Consider the following 22933-nt stretch of genomic DNA (forward strand, 5'->3'; position numbering starts at 1 on the left):
CGACCACCCGCCGCGCTGCCGAAGCCGAGGGAGGCCCGCCTGGACAGCCGCTCCCCGACAGCCGCTCCTCGACCCGCTCCTTGGCTCCACGGTGAAGCCACGCCCGCTGGTTCTATAAATGGAGAACCGAAAGAGAGAAGAAGGAGAGAGGAATACAGAAAAGAAAAAAAAAGAACCCAAAGAAAAAACAAAGAAAACCGAAGAGAGAGAGGAGGGGAGAACCCGAAGAGAGAGAGAGAAGAAACCGGAGAAGGAACGGACAGAGAAGAGAGGGAGGAGGAAACAAAACAAAAAAAAGCAATGAGACAGTGAGGGGACGACCGAGAGAGGAGACCATTGTACACAGAGAAGGATGAACAGCTGACAGAAGGAAACACCCGGGATCAAGAGGAGAAGAACCAGACATAAGCAAAAAGGAGGAAGACAGAAAAGAAAAAAAGAACCCAAAGAAAAAACAAAGAACCCGAAGGGAGGAGAGAGAGGAAAGACCGAACAGAGGGGAGAGAGTTATATTTTTTAAACTAGAAGGAGAGTGAAGTTTCAAACGAGGAGAGCACCATTGAAGAAAAGGCAGCACCTGCTCCTCTGCACGGGGAAGAAGAAGAAGGAAACAACCGTTGTCCTTAGGCTTCCCAGCCACTGTCACCGTCATAACCACTTGAGGCATCACCGGCTTCCTCTCCACCACCACCACCACCATCAACGCTGCCAAAAAATAGCAGAATCACCGTGAGAGGGAAGAGCAGTGTGAGAAGCAGAAGAAGAAAGGAGAAGCAGAGGAGAACAGAGTAGAACAAAAACACAGAGAAAAAGGAAGAAAGGCCAGCCACCATCCCAGCCATCCTCCGGTCAGCAACCGCCAGCAAAACCACCACCAGCACCACTGTCAGCTCCTCTACCCAAGCTCATCGTCGCAGGTAACTCTTCCCCTTTATCCCGTATTCGTCTTCTTGCATGCAGAACGTGCACTGTGCACGTTCTGCAAGTAAGAAATTAATTAGCTGGTTACTGTGCAGGGGCACAGTAACCAGCTAATTAATTCTTCGGTTACTATGCAGGTCTAATTAATTGTGCAGGTGCACAGTAACCACCTAATTAATTAACTGGTTACTGTGCAGGTGCACAGTAACCAGTCCATGTTCATTTCGGGTTGTAACATCAGCCCACACCATGTGTGGGCTGGGCTGAGTCCAGCCCTGTAGAAATTGGGCCCTAATTTATTTTGGGTTGATTTTTGGCCCAATTTCCTTTTAGGCCGAGTCTGGCCCGTTTGAAAAAATATCTTCAAAAAAATTTGTGATTTTTGTGTAATTTTATTACTGTATTTTGATCAATATCAGTTTGTATTGTAAAGATACAAATCCGGTATTAAAATACCCGGTTTTCGTCAAAACATCAAAGATTTTCAAAATAAAAAATGTTTTTGCTTTCAAAAAAAATTTCAAAAGGCCTTAAAAATAGTGTTGATTTTTCCTGCATATTTTTATTAGGGTGGATTAATATTGGTTTGTATTTTTATACCATAAGAATACCAATTCAGTGTTTAAAATACCCGTTTTCACAAAAAAAATGTTTACAAAAAAAAATTTTGTTTTCTTGCGTGTTGCATACGGCCAATACTCTAACATGTTTTGAATGTTCCCTTTTATATATAAAAAAAAATTTTGGAAGTTTTGAAAATGTGTTTTCGCATAGATTTCTTAAACACAAAAATCATTTTCTTGCATTTGTGGATTTTACAACCTGTTTGTAAAACTCCAAAGGGTATTGGCCAATATTCCAAAAACTATAAAAATCTTATTTTGGGAGGAGAAGTTGTGGTTATTGTTCACCGCTAATGTTTGGATGAAGAAATCCTTAAAAGGACGAACATCCAAAATATTATCGGGAGTAATAAATCAACGCACATGTTTGAAAGAAGTTTTGGTTGCGATCGAGAACATTTCAAAATTTTAATTTTAATTTTTTTTCTCCACGGTTTACGAGTCGTGAAAAGTAGTTTTTTTTTTAAATCGTGAAAATTTTCTTCATTCTTTTATTCTCTTATCCTTGCGATTTACGAGTTGACGGGATTAGAAAACACCAACACCATAGACTATAAAGCAAACCAAACACCAAGCAGCTTACCTTAGGTAGGGCGTATTAGGGGTGCTAGTACCTTCCCTTTACGCAACCAGTCCCTTGCCTTAGAATCTCTGAAAGACCAGTTAGGGTTCCTAGTGACCAAATACTAGGTGGCGACTCCAAAGAACCAAATCATCAGAACACAACGAAAATCGCCAACCGATGTCGTGCCTTTATTTATAATTTTTTTTGAGGGGGTGTGACAAGGTTGACCGAGTTACACATATTCTTTGGTTTTGGTTAAAGGAGATCGCCACATGGGATCTCAGGTTAATGAAAAAAAAAGAGAGAGAAAGAGAGAAAGACAAGAAAAAAAAGAAAAGAGTAAGGTTTTTAGATGAAGTGGATTTTGAGCAAGTTAAGCAGACAGAAATACAAGTTTTTTTATTACAAAGCTTACTATGCAAAACATTGAGGATTTTTGCTTCGTAAGCATTGTAAAGAGGGGGCATCTGTTGCTACCCAATTTTTGACCCATGTTTTGATATATTTTCAAAAAATCCAAAAATAGAGAAAAACAATGAAAATCCAAAAAAATATGTTTTTTTTATATATTTTCTTGTCATTTTAGCATTTTTCAACGTCGTCTAAAAAAGAATTTAATTTTTTAAAAAGATTTTCAAACACGTTTGACTTTTCATGCATCATTTTTAAAATCATTGATTTTCCTCATTGAGTCGACGTTGATATTGCTCGTTTTCAAAAAAATACAAAAAAAAATAAGAAAAATCAAAATTTACAAAAAAGAAAGAAGTTGAGGGACCAAGTTGCAAAACCTAGCAACATTTTGCCTATAAATACTGGTTTCCTCAACACATTCAAGGGGGGGCAATTTTGTAAAGGGGGAGAAACCACAAAAAAAACTCTAGACCTAAACTTAACTCTACCCAAAAAAACACAATAGCCCCCCACCCTTTGTTTTTTTTTTCACCCCGGCCAAACAACCCCCACCTTTTGATTTTTCTCTTCTCCCTCAACCAGCAACAGCCACGGCGTCACCCATCCCCAGCAGCAGTGTTTTCTCGTCTTCTCCCTTCCCCAGCCAAAGTCAGAAAAACAAAGCTAGTCGGGCCCCCCCACCGGACTTTTGATTTTTCCTTCCCACAACAGCTGCCCGAAACCTCACAGCCTTCCACCATCTCGCTATTCCCCATAGCAGCCGGTCACCAGAACTCTCTCCCTCTCGGCCGCTCCTTCTCCCCGTCATCATCAGCACCACAGAGTCGTCCCCATCATCCCCACAGCAGCTGACCACTACACCGACACCCACCGATCTGTCCATTTCTCCGCCTCAGCACCGTGACCGGCTAGCCTAACAGACGACAACAACAAGACCCACAGACAATGGCAGTAGCCGCAGGTGCCATATCTTCTTCGCCCTCCGATCGAACAGCCGCTCACATCTCCACCGCAGCTTCAGCTGCCACAGACGACAGCGCCACCGCCAGATTGCACCTCCAGTAACCCTTGTTCATAGAAGATCCAAAGCAAAGGGCTCTCCTTCACAGTAGAACCGTCTCCGAAGGAGAAGAAAAATGAAACAAAAAGCAGATCTGCAAAAATGAAAAAGTAAAATAGACTGGCTTGTGTTTTTCTTCTTGTGCAGGTGACGGTGGTGTCACCGCCGGTAGAAAAATGAAGAGGGGAGGAAGCCGCTCCATGCACCCCTGTTTTTTCAGGTTTTCCAGCGGCGGCGCGTGACCCACGTGCTACCAGTGGCGGTGGCGCGTGGGAAGACGCGCCGCTACTGTTCAGGAGACCCAGAATGCTTCCCTGAATTGTTTTCCTGAGTTTAGGGACTTTTTTTGTAAATTTTAAATTATGTAATGTAATTTTTATTTAGTTTTGAGTTTTTATTATGTAAATGAGGATGTAAAAGAAAAGGAAAAGAAAAGAAAGAGAAAGTGATAATAAAAAGAAAAAGAAATGTTTGTGTGTGTTTGTTTTTTTATTTATTTATGTTATTGAATTATATAAAAAAAAGGACAAAAAGAATTAATTGTTAATTTAAATATCTTTAAATATCTCAAGGACAAATAAAATCAAGTTGTATTTTCCACGAAAATGTAAGAACAAGTTTCTACATATATTCGGGGATTTAATAACTGATTTATTCAAGCCTTAGAATTTAATTAATATTTTAAATTTTCAAATAACATCAGAACACAAAGCAGCTTACCTCAGATAGGGTGCGTTAGGGGTGCTAATACCTTCCCTAACGAGAACTAGTCCCTTACCCGTGATCTCTGACAAGACCAGTACATCAGGTTTCCTAGTAGCCCTCAATGAATTACTAGGTGGCGACTCCAACGAACGAATTCAAAGCAAACGCAGCATAGGAGAAAAACCGCCAGCCGATGCCGCGCGCGGGGTTTTTTGACGTGCGACATCAGTGATGCAAAACAGAGGGAAGGAGAAGGCCATTGCCATAAATCCTTAAAAAAAAGACATTAAAAAAAAGGGGCGTAGTCGAATGCTAGACTAGCTATCGCTGCCCGCTCCCCTAGCTTTTTCCTCTCTTCTTCCCCGGCCTCTAGAAATGGTCTCAAGTCTTCCCAGCTTCCCCTAGCAGCCCCCAGTTAATATTCATTCCAGTAGCACCGTTGCAATGACATTTGGTCTTCTCAGCCGTGAACTGCAAAGAAAACAGGATTAAAGCCCCTGACAACAGTAACAAGCTTCCTCCTTCTGCACCAGCAACGACCGTACTAGTAAATCAGCGGTGCAACTTCTTCTTCTCCAACACCTCATCTTCCTTTATGCCATATTGTGAGCTGTCCAGCATGCGCTCCTACAACAACAACATGTTTTCAAAGCATGAACAGTAGCTTTGTCTTCAATCGTGGAAGTCTTTCAGTTTAAACCCAGCACCTGAAGTTTTTTTTCTCTTCTCCATTGAAGCAATTACAGTGGGTGCTCCTTAGCCACCATTCCTCCTTCTGCAGCAGCTCAGTCCAGCAATAGCATCGACTACTATCTTTCTTCACAGCATCATACGTAACCTAGTTGCAACATTCAACAACAGTCCATCGGCGCAGCTTCTCAGCAACAGTAGCGCAACTGACTAAGAGAGAGGAGGTAGAACATAAATGAAAGGGGAAGAGAGAATGGTGGGAACAAACACAGCAGGGTAGAGAACGAAAAGCAAATAAACCCAGAAAAACGAGCAGGAGGAGGACGAGTAGAAGAAGCAGGAGGAAGAGACAGAAACAGAACCGGGAGAAAAGAAAAGAACCAAGAAGAACAAACACAGAGAGAAAAATACAGAGAGAGAACAGGCGACCCAAGAAAGTGAAAGACAAGAAGAAGCAGAGGAGGGAGGAGAAACCGAGGGATCCAAAGCAAGCCACTGTTTTCGACTTCGCCTCCTGCATAGGTAAGCTCTTCATTTCCCTTTCCTTTGCAATTATAATTCACTAGTTAATGTTGCATGCTTGCGTGAACCTTTCATGCATGGCTGGGCTAGATCCAGTCCAAAAAAAAAAAAGAGTGGAATGAGTCTGGGTTTTAGACCCAGCCGGCCCAAATTGTGTTTGCTAAGGGTATGCTTGGTAAAACATGCCCTTATGCCTTGATCATAATTTTTATGTCTATTCTAATTTGATATTTGACCAAACGAACCTCTTTTCGATAACAAAAAATTCCAAAAATATTTGAGGGCCTTTGTTGATTTATTTGTGGGCCCCTCGCACTTTGTTTTATTTTTTTTTCTTTGTTTTTGTATTTTTTGTAGATGTGCTCAATCTGTTAACTATTACTATTAAATGCAAATATGTCGTGCAATTTTTTCTTACTTCCATCTAAAAAGGGCAAATAATAATAAAGGATAAACAAGAAAAAAATGACATAAAAAATTTCTTCAAATTCATTTTTTGCGAAAATATTTAATGATGCCAGAGTCAGGAATATTGTATTTTTTTGGATTTGTGCGATATTTACCAATGCCAGAGTTGGAAATATTTGTAGGAATTGTTCACTGATGTCAGAGTCAGGAACATGGAAGGAAGAATAATAAAAAAGGAAAAAGGAGAACAAATTCTTAGCAATTTTAAACAAAACAAGCAATTTAACCTGCTTTAGGTAAGACGCTTAAGGGGTGATAACATCTTTTCTTTTGCGTAGCAGTCCCGTATCATAGAATCTCTTTAACCAGATAGGGTTCCTAGTGACCATAATATTAGGAGGCAACTCTTTGAACAAGACCTTTTCTCCTAAAAGAGTAAGATGCCATATATCTATTTTTTTTTAATATAAATTATTTTAATCGGTCATTGTGATATCCGGATCTGTGACACTTTTCTTGAAATTTGTTTTGTTAGTCATAATTTTTAAACTATGTCAGGGTTCACCAAGGGCAAGGGACAAGTTAAGGGCAAGAGGGTTGACCTCAAAAACAAAATTAAAAAAGAATTAAAATAATAATGTTTTGATAAATTTTTTTTAATTTACAAGTTGAGTTTTTTTTATTATTATTATTATTTTCAATCAAAACCAATTTAGGCTCCAAATCAACGCATCAAGGGTATCTGAATTTTGAAACAATGGCTTTGGTCAACAGGTCAGAAGAATAAAGGCTACCTAACATCCAAGGCACTAGGTGCTGGGGATATCTGAACCGGAGGAGAGCCTCCACTCTTTTTAAAAATCTACGAACATAAGAATAGAGTACATAAATAATACTATTTTCAATTCAAAACTCTTAATTATTTGATTATATATGAATCCATCTTGACCTCATTTCTTGTCATCTTGGATAAACTGTTGAGAAACACCTCAATCTCTTAAGCTACAGAAAAAATCTGTGGTGATTTGTTTTTTTTGGGGGAGGGAGTAGCAGCAGCAGCAGCTAGGAAAAAGCTTGCAGCAGCAGTGCAAAACACGATTGAATTATTCGAGACAACGATGTGTCTTGAAAACAAAATCTTGTGACATAACAAAGGAAGCCACAACTAAAATAGATGATTGGCATATTCGAACCTTGTCCTAAACCATAGACAATTAAGCATGCACTGTTTAATGATTCCCTGCCAAGAAAAATATTAAAAAGAAACTGATTTGTGATCTTCAATTTTTGGGTCTAAGACTTGACTTTATGCTAACTGATTTATAATATTTTATTATGATTACGTAAGGTACACTGGTTTTCTTAGCTTCAGCTGGTTGAAGAAGGCCTTGTACGATTTTTCAAACAAGCGAGAAAAAGCCCGGTGCTTTCTCTTAGTAAAACCTAAAAACAATGAAGCAAGCAATATCCGAGTAAACTCAAACTCGAGAAGATATGTCGGAACGAAACCCTTTACCACCACCACCTCAAGAGTATAGGGGATCTATGCTATGCTAGCGTAACTACAAGCTTGAATATTCAATAATAATCACCAATACTTTGATTTAGTCAAGGGTAAACGATGGTGAAATAACCAATAAGACAAGGGATATTTATCATTGGTCAGTTCAAGGCGAATGCCGACAGATTTGAGGGCAACTCATTTGTCATACGTGACCAATACGTCCAAGGGTCTCTGTCTTACATAGGCAACATTAGCAGTCGTCTGTCGTGAGCTGTAATATTGTAGACCAGAAATCCCCCCCCCCCGGCGGGATATTTAGAATTGGTCTCGTAGGTTCAAGCTAATATAATAGCAATTACATAAGAAACATAAAAATTTTAATGACTAAAAAAAATGCAGTTACGAACTTTAAATTTATAATTTTATTATCTAAAAATTAGTATATAATGATTATTTTTTTAAGAGGTTTATAAAAAACATTTAAATAGGTTAATAAAACTCATAACTACTAGAAATTAAAAAACATCAAGAAAATTAAAACTGAATCCTAAAAAACTATAAAAAATCCTAGAAAAATAATAAAATTAAATTAAACAACAACTTTTGAGCCTAATTGTAAAGACCTAATAGTTTGATAAACGGCATAGTTATCTTATTATTAAGATAACATGAAAAAAATTTGAGTTCGATTTAACAATTAATTTTTTTATTATTTTAGTTTTAAAATATTAATTTAGTCTAACTATACCATATTTTATCTTAAATCTAGATATATTCCACCTGTTCATAAAAATATTTTATACATAATTTATATAATTTATCAAAATTATATAAGATCACATCAATTTATATATGTCATAAGTAGCTTATCAGCATGCCTAATCACTTTTGGATTATTAATAATTTAGAATTGAACTCATTGAATAATTTGTTTAACTTTTCACTGTTTATAAACCACCTTTTTATATGTAATTAACAGCCTGAGATATACTTCATAAAATAAAATAGGAACATGTTTTAATTGTTTAGGACTGCTAGGCCGATCATTGCATTATTCTTTAATCATCATTCAATGACAATCATGTGGTTACCATGTCAATCTATAAATTATTTTTGTTGATATAGAAGCACAAGTTCTTGCATTATACATGCATTATACATGATTTTTCAAACAAGCGAGAAAAAGCCCGTGCTTTTCTCTTAGTAAAAACCTAAAAAACAATGAAGCAAGCAATATCCGAGTAAACTCAAACTCGAGAAGATATGTCGGAACGAAACCCTTTACCACCAACACCTCAAGAGTTTAGGGGATCTATGCTATGCTAGCGTAACTACAAGCTTGAATATTCAATAACTAACCACAAATACTTTGATTTAGTCAAGGGTAAACGATGGTGAAATAACCAATAAGACAAGGGATATTTATCATTGGTCAGTTCAAGGCGAATTCCGACAGATTTGAGGGCAACTAATTTGTCATATGTGACCAATAGGTCCAAGGGTCTCTGTCTTACACAGGCTGTTAATGTGCTGCGACATTGACTCTATATGTCTTACATAGGCAACATTAACATGCGCTGCGACATTGACTCTCTCTCTCTCTCTCTCTATATATATATATATATATATATATATATATATATATATATAGGGTGTAAAGTGTAAATGCAAATCTCTTGTCATTCTCCTCTTTCCAAGTTTCTTGGACTAATTAACTCTTAATTCTAGACAAAACTCTCTTTCTGATAGTGTTTACGTAAGCCATTCACGCTCGAACCACTTTATATTATATATTATTTTTAGATTGAGATAATTATTTGATATTTACTAACTTAAATTCTTAGATTGAAATGATTTATTTTACATGGAATTTCTTCTCAACCTTTCATTGTATTGAACCCCAAAATGACAACGTACGTGGGAAGCTTATCGCAATCAAACACCTTAAGACCAAGAAGGACACGTTTTATCCAATTCAGCTTAGCCTTCATTGTTAACTCTCTGCTAGCAACGATAAGGTCGGTCCAAACACACACAAAAGTCTTAGGAACTTTAAATTTATAATTTTATTATCTAAAAAGTGGTATATAATGATTATTTTTTTTAAGAGGTTTATAAAAACATTTAAATAGGTTAATAAAACTCATAACTACTAGAAACAACTTAAAATTAAAAAAACATCAAGAAAATTAAAAACTAAATCCTAAAAAACCATAAAAATCCTAGAAAAATAATAAAATTATATTAAACAACAACTTTTCGAGCCTAGTTGTAAAGACCTAATAGTTTGATAAACGGCATAGTTATCTTATTATTAAGATAACAAAAAAAAAAATTTGAGTTCAATTTAACAATTAATTTCTTATTATTTTAGTTTTAAAATATTAATTTAGTCTGACTATATCAGATTTTATCTTAAATCTAGATATATTCCACCTGTTCATAAAAAATACTTTATACATAATTTATATAATTTATCAAAATTATATAAGATCACATCAATTTGTATATGTCATAAGTAGCTTATCAGCATGCCTAAGCACTTTTGGATTATTAATAATTTAGAATTGAACTCATTGAATAATTTGTTTAACTTTTCACTGCCTTATAAACCACCTTTTTATATGTAATTAACAGCCTGAGATATACTTCATAAAATAAAATATGAACATGTTTTAATTGTTTAGGACTTTGGTTAACATGTTAGTTGGATTCTTGCTTCCACAGATCTTTTCTAGCATTATTTGCTCATCGTCTAGCAATTGTCGGATGAAGTGATATTTGATATGATTATGCTTAGTCCTGGAGTGAAATGCTGGATTCTTAGCAAGGAAGATTGCACTCTGAATGTCGCTATACAAAGTACTCTTTCCATTTATCTTGCCCAATTCTTTTAGGAAACTTCCCAACCATACGATCTCTTTTGTAGATTCTGAGACTGCAACATATTCAACTTCTATTGTTGAAAGAGTGACGATCTTTTGCAAGGTAGAACTCTAGGAAACAACAGTGCCTCCTAGAGTGTACATATCCTGTAGTACGTTTTCTGCTAACAACATCTCCTGCTAGATCAACATCTACAAAACCTTCAAGTGTCAAACCACTAGCTGTGAAACTGAGACAAGTTTCTGAGGAACCTTTTAAGTACCTCATGATCCATTTTACCGCCTCCCAATGCTGCTTTCCAGGATTGCTCATATATCGGTTTACAACTCCCACTGCATGGGCAATGTCTGGTCTGGAATAGACCATAGCATACATCAAAGAGCCGATAATTGAGGCGTATGGAATCTTATCCATGTGTTCACATTCTAGGTTAGTTTTTGGAGACTGGTCTTTGCTAAGCTTGAAATGATTCCCTAGAGGTGTACTTACTGGTTTAGCATTATCCATACTAAACCTGCTGAGAACCTTCTTGACATACTCTGTTTGTGAAAGCTTTAGTATGCCTTTGTCTTTATCTCTGATGATTCTCATGCCAAGTATTTGTTTAGCAGCTCCCAAATCCTTCATTTCAAACTGTTTTGATAATTATTGTTTCAGCTTGTCAATCTCCTCAATGTTGGATCCTGCAATTAACATATCATCCACATATAATAGTAGAATGATGCAGGAGTTGTCAAAATATTTGACATAACAACAATGATTAGCTTGGCATCTTGTGTACCCCGAACTGCACATAAAGTTGTCAAACTTCTTGTACCACTATCTTGGAGCTTGCTTTAAACCGTATAGGCTTTTCTTTAGCTTGCAGACTTAGTTCTCCTTTCCTTGTATTGCGAACCTCTCTGGCTGTTACATGTAAATGTCTTCCTCCAAGTCACCATGAAGAAATGCTATTTTTACATCTAATTGTTCAAGATGTAAATTTTCTGCAGATCAACTCTGATTGTTGTGAGCTTCACAACTGGAGAAAATATCTTATAGTAGTCAATTCCTTTCTTTTGTTGAAACCCTTTTACAAAAAGTCTTGCCTTGAACCATTTGCTTCGGTCATGCTCATTCTTTACTCTATAAACCCACTTATTTTGCAAGGCCTTATTTCTTTCAGGTAGTGTAGTTAGCTCCCAAGTCTTGTTCTTCAACAACGAATCCATCTCATCCTTCATGGCTAACTCCCACTTGCTTGAGTTTCCATCTTGTAAGGATTATTCATAAGTTAGCGGTTCACCACCATATGTCATCAAAATATAATTCAATAGAAGTGTGAACCGTTGTGGGGGCTTTACAGTCCTCGAAGACCTGCGAAGATTAACAGATGGTTCACTTGGCTCCGCATCTTCCTATGTAGTAGTTGGTACAGATGTGGTTGAATCTTCTTGTAAAGACTCTTGATTTTTGTTCTTGCTTAGGGCCGGTAACATCAGGAAGCCCTTCTAATCTTATGAATTCAGATCTTTGTGGACTTGTATCTGAATCAGCTATATCTGTCTCTACAATTGATCTGTCTTTGTATAAAACTTTCTCATTGAAGATCATGTTCCTGCTTCTAATAATCTTTCTATTATGATCATCCCAGAACCGAAACCCAAATTCTTCATCTCCATAGCCAATGAAGAAACATTTCTTGAATTTGGCATCTAGCTTATTGTGAGCATTAGAATCTATGTGAACATAGGAAACACACCCAAAGACCTTGAGATGAGATAGTTGTACCTCTTTTCCTCTCCATACTTCCTCGGGCAATCTGAATTCCAAAGGAACTAATGGACCACGGTTAATTAAGTAAACTACAGTATGAACTGTGTCAACCCAAAATGTTTGAGGTAACCTAGAATGCAACCTCATGCTTCTAGCTCATTCATTGATGGTCATGTTCATCCGTTCAGCAACACCATTCTGTTGTGGTGTGCTTGGAATAATCTTTTCCATTCTGATACCATTGACAACGCAATACTCTTTGAAACCTCCATCAATGTATTCTCCTCCATTATCAGATCTTAAGCATTTCAACTTTAGACCTGATTTAGTCTCAACCATAGCCTTCCATTTCTTGAATATTTCAAACACATCAGATTTATTTTTCAGAAAGTAGACCCATACCTTCCTGCTAAAATCATCAATGAAAGTCACATAATACCGAGAACCTCCAAGAGATGCTACTGGAGACGGTCCCCATAAATCTGTGTGTACCGATTCTAGCTTTCTTGGTCTTAAGGTCCTGCCAACCTTTAAGAAACTGAGCTTCTTATATTTTCCAAGAACACAGCTTTCACAAATGTCTAGATTGACGTTTTTTAACTCTGGCAGCTTTCCCTTTGACTAAAGTATCTTCATCCCTTTTTGACTCTTATGGCCAAGTCTATAGTGCCATAGTTGTGCTTGATTTTCTACTTCAGTAGAGGCAATGATGTCTACAAATCTTTTGGTCATATACAAGGTGCTGGTTTTCTTTCCACGAGCCAAAACCATTGCTCCCTTTGATACTTTCCACATACCTCTAAAATAAAGGATTGAATGACCACTATCGTCAAGCTGTCCGATGGAGATCAGCTTCTTCTTCAATCCAGGAACATGCCTTACATTTTGCAAGTTTCATATAGATCCATTCATTGTCTTGATTTGCATATCTCTTATACCCACAATATCCATTGGTTGTCCATCGGCCAGATAGATTACACCGTGATCTCCAGCAACATAATTTTGCATCATTTCATGGTGTGGTGTACAGTGGAATGAAGCACCAGAATCAAGAATCCAATCATCAATTGGACTTTGTACAGCAAGAATCAAAGCATCTTGTACCTCATCTGTGGTAGCGTTTGCAGAGTCAGCGTCAGGTTTTTTTCGGTTTTGTGTAATTTCTCATGAAATGACCAGGTTTGCCACAATTCCAACATTCAACCTGCTTTCTGGGTCCAAACTTGCTTTTACTTCTATATCTTGATTTTGATCTACCTCTCGATAAGCCACTATCATGTCTCTTCCCTCGAGTGTTGATGTTGTGAGCTGATCCTGAACTTGAACTTTCACCTAAGTCTTTCCTTCGCACTTCTTTAGCCAAAATCAAGTCTCAAATATCATTATATTTTAGTTTGGATTTTCCAGCTGAGTTGCTCACGGCTATCCTCATACCTTCCCAACTACTTGGAAGTGAAGCTAGCAAGATGAGTGCACGAATCTCATCATCAAACTCAATCTCAATAGATGATAATTGATTTGTGATGGCATTAAAGTTGTTGAGGTGTTGTGTAACAGAGGTGTTTTGGATCATCTTCAAGTTGAACAACTTTTTCATCAAGTGCACTTTATTATTTGTTGATGGCTTCTCATATATCCCAGACAAGGATTCCATTAACATTGCAGTGGATCTTTCTTTCGTAACATTATGAGCAACTCTTCTTGATAAGGATAGTCGGATAATGCCCAGAACTTGTCTCTCAAGAAGTAGCCAATCTTCTTCTTGCATATATTTCTGGTTTGCTCCCCAACAAGGGAAGATGAAGTTTCTTCCCATAAAGATAGTCCTCGATATGCATTTTCCAGTATCCAAAATCTATTCACTCAAATTTTTCAATTCCAACAGCCTTTATTTGATCTGCCATTTTTAAAATTTTTTTTATTCAAATTTGTTGAATCTGACCTTATGGATGTGTTCGAAATGGCCAAAAATGGTGGAAACAACACTGAGATCACCCAAATCGGACTTCGGATGGCTCAGATTTTATCAATCAAACTTTTGGGTTAATAGAAGGTGCAGATGAAGCCGCGTGTCAGCTGGAATAGTGCCTGCGGCGCACCAGATCAAAACTCAATCTGATGACATGGCATCCACATAAGCAAACCAGACCCACCTTTGATGACATGGCAACAATGCACAGAATTATCGCTGACGTGGCATGTACTGACGTGGTTTGCTAACTGGACGAATGACATGGTGGGTCAACTCGGTTCAGTTGCAGGAATTTGGGCGAAGAAGGAGCATGTGGTGTGTGTGGCGCGTTGGTGTGCGTGCTCAGTCCTGACGTTGGTGAGTGTTGAAGCATGCGGGCATGCAGCACATCAGTTCTTCGCCGGGTTTTCACCAGTGGATTCGTCTTGTCTTCCCCTACATGATGGTATATTCAAAAACACGTTTTAAGAACTATGATTTCTGGGTTTGGATCAAACACCCTTTTTTTTTCAAGAACAAACTCTGATACCAGTTGTTGGGTTATTCCAGAAACCAAACACACATAAATTTATGTGGTTCGGCAACTTACCTACTCCACAGAGCTACTGGTTTGTATTAATTACTCAAAGAAACAATACAAAGAATGGAGGAGGAGAAAACTCTTCTCAACTCAACTCTACTCACTCAAGCTCTCTTTCTCTTCTCTGTTCTCTCTGTGTTTTTCTTTGTACTCACACACTAACTACAGCTCTTCACTGAGCATATATATATATAAAGCTAGGAGTAAGGGCATAAATCATGCCATGATTTATGCCCGCTATTGCCTCCACTTTGTGCTAAGTGGAGATTAGGTATTCCCACTAAGCATATAGTGGAGGTGGGGCATTGCTTGTCTCCATATTGCTAACAAATGCAAATCTGTTGTCATTCTCCTCTTCCAAGTTTCTTGGACTAATTAACTCTTAATTCTTAAATAATTTTAATATTTAACCAAAATACCCACTCCCCATTTGTGTTTGGCACATCTTTTTTTATTCTTACAAAGGGAGACCTGATTTCTAAAAAGGGGAATTGGGGAAAGGAGTAATATGCTACTTGTTCTTAATTAAAATATAGTATTTAGTTTCAATAGCGTAACCACATGGTAAGTGTTTGTTTTTGTGCTGAGACATTCTTTTCAAAGCATTTTCTTAAATTGTTTTTTTTTATGAAATTTTTTAGATAATTTTAAACATTTAGATATTAAAAATATCATTTTAATATATTTTTAATTGAAAAACATCATACATTACAATACTAAAAAACACACTTAGTTTTACTTTTATCAAGTTCATATACACATCTTATTATAAGATGATTATGCACACTTTGTGACTTGTTTTTATTGATAAAAGATATTTTAAATTAGTTTATATATTAATTGAAATTTAAATCTTTGTTTTTTTGGACAATATTAAAAAATACATCTCACATTTACTTGATATATTCAAAAGAATTTAGCTAATTCCCTTTAATGTTAGCCCCGATATTTTAATTCAGAAAATCAATATTAAATGGAACAAATTTTCTTAACCATCAAATTAACTCCTTAGATTACTTTTGTCATGCTATGTAAAGCTATAACCACACCATAGAAAGCATGTCAATTGCTTTTTTATTTGACAATAAGAGATATTATTAGCATCTTTTATAATAATAATCTTAATCAGGGGTGGAGATAGGATGCAAGTAGGGGCTCGAGCCTCTACAAAAAAATTTAAACCTTTTTAGGATTATACACATATTTTATATGTGCATCTTCTATTAAAACGAATATAAAAAAATTAAGTTGATATTTCCCAAGAAAATTGTTACACGCACCTTCTATATTCAAAGAACTCAATAAATTCTTCTTCAATGTATATGTAAAATCCGCTATCGTAAAATTGTAGCCCTGCAGGACCCACGTCTCCAATTTATTAATATGATTTGATTCAAACAATCAAATCATGCAATTTCCTAGTAATTACAATCACTAATCTTCTCCTCGAGAACTGGTCCAAACTCTTCTTCTTCGAGGCTTTAGTTTCACCTTATAAATAAGACCTCCTTCCTTCCAAGCTTAAACCAAGAAAACTAGCTAGAATCAGCTCAATCATGAAAAAATACTCTTTAAATCGTGTTCTATCTTTCTTTTTCTTCCTTTCTTTGATGATTTTGTTCTTAGAAATGGGGGTGGCCCAGAACACAACATCTACAATCCCAGTGAATGTAGGAGTGGTTCTTGACTTTGCTTCTTTGGGTGCCAAAATTGCATTGAGCTGCATCAACATGGCCCTTTCAGACTTCTATGCCTCTCATGGTGACTACAAAACTAGACTAGTCCTCAACACCAGGGATTCAAAGGAAGATGTTATTGGTGCAGCTGCTGCAGGTTCCCTCTCTGCCGGTCCCTTCTCTTAATTATCATCTCTCTTCTCCAATTATGAATCATTGCTCACCATTTTTTACTGCCAATTATTAACCTCCTCATGCAACTTTTTAACAGTAGAGATTTTCACATTCTGTATTAATTATCTGAGGTTCTCGACCTGCAAATCTCTAGTTTGTTCATAGAAATGCAGGTCCATTGACATGATATGAGAGTATATATACCGTTGCATGCTTGTTATATCTTCTTTTCAAGCTAAGGGAAAATATTCTCAGAAAAACCTGCACACATATCTAGACAAACTCTCTTTCTGATCGAAAGTGTTTTACGTAAGCCATTCACGTTTGAACCGGTTCATATAACTACACTATAAGAACTCATTTTAATAATCTTAAACTCTAAGATTAAGATGATTATTGACATTTAATTAGGAACTTCTTCCCTCAACCTTTCAATTGCTATGAACCCTAAATGACAACGTACGTGCGGAAGCCTTATCACAATCAACACCTTAAAGACCAAGAAGGACACGTTTTATCTAAGCCTTACTTTTGATAATGAAAGACTTGCCCGGTTTAACCTTTCTGCTAGCAACGATAAGGTGGGTCAAAACACACAAATAGTCTTCATAAATTGTGCTATCTTACTTTCCAAATTTGCCCCCCCCCGGCAAGGATAATTTAGAATATGGTCTCGTAGGTGGAAGCTAAAATAAATAGCAATTACATTAAGAAACATATAAAAATTATTAATGACTGAAAAAAAAAGCAGTTTACGAACTTTAAATTTATAATTTTATTATATTTAAAAATTAGTATATAATTGATTATTTTTTTCAAGAGGTTTATTAAAAACATATTAAAGTAGATTAAATAAAACTTAAAATATCCTGCAAGTCTTTCATAATCTACTATAAACAACTTAAAATAAAAAACATCAAGGAAATTAAAAATGAAATCCTAAAAAACCATTTAAAAAATCCTAGGAACAATACACAAAATTTAACTTAAAACAGCAACTTCCAAATCTAATTTTAAAGGATATTATACGTTTGATAAATAACACAGTTATCTTGTTATTAATATAACATGAAAAATCTAACAGTCTAAATATCTTATTATTTTAGTTTTAAATATTAATTAATCTATAATTTGACAAATTTATCTCTTCAAAATTTAGAGTATATCCTACCACTTGATGTAAAATAATTTATAAATTCATATAATTTATCATAAATATATATAAGATCACATCAATTTGTGCATGTCATAAGCAGCTTATCAGCATGCCTAATCACTTTTGGATTATTAATAATTTAGAATTGAACTCATTGAATAATTTGTTTAACTTTTCATTGCCTTATCAGTCACCTTTTTATATGTAATTAATAGCCTGAGATGTCCTTCTTAAAATAAAATATGAACATGATAAATTTGCACTGCCTATTTTAATTGTTTGGACTGCTACGCCGGATCATTGGTTACCAATGGTGTCCGAGCCATGTAGAAGCAAAAGAGGGCAATTATCCCTTTAATTATTTTTTAAAATATATTGACCGGTACTGACCTGTCAAGGATAAACGAAAGACAAAAAATATGAAATATTTTTATTGCATATATTTGAATGCAATTTCTTTGGAATTAGAAAAATCTAAATATGAAGTACATTAGAATATTATATAATAATATGATGAGGGGTTGATACATAGTTATTATTGTTGACTTATGTCTTAATATAATAAATAATATATATAATATATATGCAACACCCCAGCTCATTTCTCTTTTCTCCAAACTTTTTTTTTTTCTTTTTTTTTTTCTGCTAGCTATTCAAGAGCTTTTTTACTCTTTTTTTAGTTGCTCTCTTCCTTATACAATTTTTTTTTTTTCAAGTCCAGTTAGGCAACTTTAGGTAACAAATTTTCATTTTTGTATTTGTTTTATTATTTAATTTTAGTTTTATTTTTATAATTAGTTATTGAAAAATGTTAGGGTTTTATAAATAATTTAGAGGTTTTGATATATATAAAATTTTGAATCAATTAAAAGATAAATGGTAGTGGATTAAACTGCAAGATTTTGAACAATAGGTATTTATTTGACTGTTTATTTTGAATTAATTAAAGGTTATATCATTTCTAATTGAATTGGTTATGATATGAAACTAAACTTTTTCACGAGATGAACAAGCAAACATTCAAATTGTTGTTCAACAAGTAAAGATTTTTTTGATATTTACATAATTAAAATTGTTTTAGCTGAGATTGGTCCTTTTTATGATGTTAATTTCCTTTTTATGACTAAATAATTCATATTTTATTTGTTTTTTTTTCTCTTTTTTGTTTTCATCAGACAATTTGTGTTTTCCTGGAGAAGAATTAACACGTTGCGTACAAGCCTGATTTTAATCAGTGCATGTTGGTTTTTTCTTAAAAAAGAAAAGAAAAAAACAAATTTTTTTGTTTTTAAAAATGACTTGTCATTGATAAATTTAAACTATTAATCCTGATTCATATCCATGCAATATATATAAGCATGCTACATAGTAAATGAGGTGTGAAATGGATTTTTGATGAAATTAATGTGTATTTTACTATGAATTTTATTATGAAAAATTTACAATTATTATGTAACTCAACTGAATTTTATATTATTATGAAAACCCAAAAAGAACAATTATAATGTAAGTTTTCTTATTTTAAAAGTATTTTTAAATTAATTTTGCTTTATATGAGTTAGTATATTTTATTTCGAATTGGATGTCTAATGCATGTCTAACATAATATATATTCATTAATAATTTACCCCCTCATTTATAAAACCTTGGCCACTGTTACCATGTCAATCTATAAAATTATTTTTGTTGATATAGAAGCACTAGTTCTTGCATTATACATGCATGTACACTCACCAGTTAATAAGCCAGTTTTCCCTATCAAGCTAAAACAAAAAGTTCATGCTCTGCTTAAAAAGTCTTGGATTGATAGTGAAAGAAAACATATAGCTCGATCAGCATGGATTGCTAGACAAATGCATGTTAATTTTCTGCTGTCATGTCTTTTCTTGATTTATAAGATAGTGTTTAATTACTGTCTCGTAACATAACAGAAAAGAAAAGGAAGTAAAGAAACAAATAACATGTTTCTTTGTTTTTCTTGTTTTAAAATGATAGAAATTCACTATAAAACTGTCAAGAGACATGTTTATTTTATGAATAAGTCGTACTAGAACACTAACCAAATCCAACATAGGTGTAGAGCAAAAAGAGAAGAGCTCACAGATCATAAAAAATCGTGGACTGCAGAATGATCATCCTATAAGAAACTGTGATCCTTTGCTTGATCGTTCTCTGCCAGCAGAAGTCTTTAATTTTTCTAATCTCCTTTCGTATAATGCAGCCTGGACTTGATAAAAAATGTGGGAAGTGCAAGCAATCTTTAGGGCCAAATACATCAATGCAAGCCAATTTTGTTATTGACCTTGGAGAAAAGCTCGGGTGCCAATTATATCTTTTTCTGCAAACAAGTCCTTCTCTTACTTCCATCAGGAGTTCATATTTCTTGCGAGCAACACAAAACGATTCAGCTCAAGTGAATGCCATAAGTGCTATAGTTCAAGCCTTCGGATGGAGAGAAGCGGTGCCCATCTACATTGACAACGAATATGGAGAGGGAATCATACCTTATTTAATTGATGCTCTGCAAGACGTTGATGCTCGAGTGCCCTACCGGAGTGTCATTTCCTCCATCGGCCACTTGATGATCAAAATTGTTGAGGAGCTTTATAAGTTGATGACAATGCAGACTAGAGTTTTCATTGTGCATATATGTATCCCCTCTCTAGGCACTCGGCTTTTCACCAAAGCAAAAGAAGATTGGAATGATGAGTGAAGCTATGTTTGGATTCATGACTGAATGGTCTGAGTGTTGATTTCTTGAGTTCACCAAAATCATTCTGTCACCGATATATCCAAGAGTATTGGGTATAAAACCTTATGTTCCAAGAACAAAAGATCTTGAATATTTTCGAGCTCGGTGGAAGAGGAAATTCCTACGAGATAATCCAAATAAAATTGATGCTGAGTTGAACATTTATGGACAACTGGCCTATGATGCGACTAAAGCATTGGCCTTGGCAGTTGAGAAAGCGGGCACTACAAATTTTGGCTTCCGAAAGGCAAATGTTTCTAGCAATTCATCAACAGATCTTGCAACTCTTGGCATCTCTTTAAATGGTCCAAACATTCTTCGAGCTTTATCGACCACTAGTTTCAAAGGCCTTACAGGAGATTACCTTTTTGTTGATGGGCAGTTGCAATCACCAGCTTTTCAGATAGTTAATGTGAACGGAAATGGAGGAAGACGGATTGGATTTTGGACGCCAACAGAAGGACTTGTGAAAACACTGAATCCGAGAATAAATAAACGTATGAGTTCAACTTCTACTTCCAGAGTTTCAACTGTAATTTTTCCTGGGGAAACAACTGTGGTTCCCAAGGGTTGGGAGATTCCCACAAACGAGAAGAAGTTGAAAATAAGAGTGCCTGTGAAGTCTGGCTTCAGTGAGTTAGTAGCAGAACAAAAGATCCTGGTCCAACACGACACAAATTCACCGGATTCTGCATAGATGTTTTTGATGCTGTAGTCAGAGCATTGCCTTATGCTTTGCCATATGAGTACATCCCCTTTGCCAACTCTGACGGCGAACCTGCTGGAACTTATAACGATCTGGCCTATCAAGTGTACTTGAAGGTAAGACTTGCTCTCTCCCTCTCTGTTCTTGTAACTATATCACATTGAATATCATTCACATTGATTTATTTTTTGTTTATTGCCAACAGAATTATGATGCCGCGGTTGGAGACATAACTATTGTCTACAACAGGTCCTTGTACATCGACTATACCTTGCCTTTCACAGAAAGTGGTGTCTCCATGATTGTTCCGATTGCAGACAACAACAGCAAAAATGCATGGGCCTTCATGAAACCTCTGACATGGGACCTTTGGGTGAGCAGTTTTTGTTCTTTGTTTTCATTGGATTTGTGGTCTGGGTCTTGATGCACAGAATAAAATGATGATTTTCGAGGGTCAGCTTCGGATCAAGCTGGCACTAGTTTCTGGTTTTCCTTCTCAACTATGGTTTTTACACAACGTAATCACCCTTCCCTTGTGAACTTTCCTTCTACTGTTGTACTAGCACTCCATATATATAAACACCAAACTGACTTTATGTTTATATTTACAGGGCGAGAGTGGTTAGCAACTTGTCTAGGGCGGTGATACTCATCTGGTGTTTTGTTGTGTTGATCCTCACGCAGAGTTACACCAGCCGTTTAGCAAGCTACTTAACCGTCAAGCAGCTGCAGCCAACAGTTACTGATGTGCGTGAGCTCATTAAGAAAGGGGAGTATGTGGGCTACCAGAAGGGTTCTTTTGTTCTTGGACTCTTGTTAGACTTGGGGTTCGACAGGTCCAAGCTCATGGTGTATAGTTCTGCAGAAGAATGCCACCATCTGTTTTTCTCCAAAGGAAGTGGAAATGGTGGTATTGCTGCTGCTTTCGAAACGAACTGGCATATATAAAAGCTCATTCTGTCAAGATATTGCTCCAAAATATCCATGATTGATCCTAAATTTAAAACCGGCGGTTTTGGCTTTGTAAGCTCACTTTCCTATCTTGTTATTTCCATTCACTCTGGCTAATAAGTGCATAGTTTCTCATGTATCCTTTCTTTTTTTAACTTCAGGTCTTCCCTAAAGGTTCTCCTCTAGTGCCTCATATATCGAGGGCAATTTTAAATGTGACCGAGGGAGATAAAATGAAGCGAATTGAGGATGCATGGTTTGGAAAAAACAGCACTTGTCCAGAATCCGGCTCCTCAATTTCATCTAATAGCCTTAGTCTAAAGAGTTTCTGGGGGTTATTTTTAATTGCAGGACTAGCTGCATTGTTAGCTCTCATTATCTTCGTAGTCATGTTTGTTTACCGAGAAAGAAACGTCTTGAGGTCGTCTGATTCCACAGCTTCAATATGGAGCAGAATTGAAAACTTCTTTAGAATTTTCCATTCAAGGGACTCGAAATCCAGTACTTTCAGACAAAAGTGATAGAAATGGCATCAGTCTGGCCTACTAATGTGCGCGCCAAGCCCATCAGCTTATTTCAAGTTGACAAGGAATATCCTGCCAATCGATCTTCTGCAAGCTATGATTCTAGTCCCAATAGGGAAGCACCTCAAGAGGTAGTTAGAGACCATGAAAATAATTGACTTGTAGGTTATCATTTAACACTTCTGACACCAGTAGTCATTAGCATTGTAAAGAAATGGAATTACTGTATTTAAAAACACATGAAAAGCGAGTTGATTTTTACTAAGATTTAAGTAGGATTAAACTGGGTTTCAGAAATTGAGTTACTTTATATTTCCTGCCTTCTGTTTTACTCTTTGAGTTGTGTTACCGAGGAGTATCTGGCATTACCTTATGTACCTTCATATATG

At 35.9% G+C, this 22933-nt stretch overlaps 1 protein-coding gene across 1 annotated transcript; it reads left to right on the plus strand.

The window, feature by feature from the left end:
* The first annotated feature begins 16233 nt into the window (after positions 1–16233).
* Positions 16234–22702, plus strand: LOC118042128 (glutamate receptor 2.2-like). Its single transcript, XM_073409890.1, has 9 exons — positions 16234–16449; positions 19833–20252; positions 20374–20995; positions 21079–21185; positions 21275–21442; positions 21754–21918; positions 22182–22276; positions 22372–22411; positions 22508–22702. The coding sequence occupies exons 1-9, from the start codon at positions 16234–16236 to the stop codon at positions 22700–22702; spliced, it is 2028 nt and encodes a 675-aa protein (XP_073265991.1).
* The last annotated feature ends 231 nt before the right edge of the window (positions 22703–22933 follow it).

The sequence above is a fragment of the Populus alba genome, chromosome 6 (genome assembly GCF_005239225.2).
Source record: "Populus alba chromosome 6, ASM523922v2, whole genome shotgun sequence".
In the NCBI taxonomy this organism is placed as follows: domain Eukaryota; kingdom Viridiplantae; phylum Streptophyta; class Magnoliopsida; order Malpighiales; family Salicaceae; genus Populus; species Populus alba.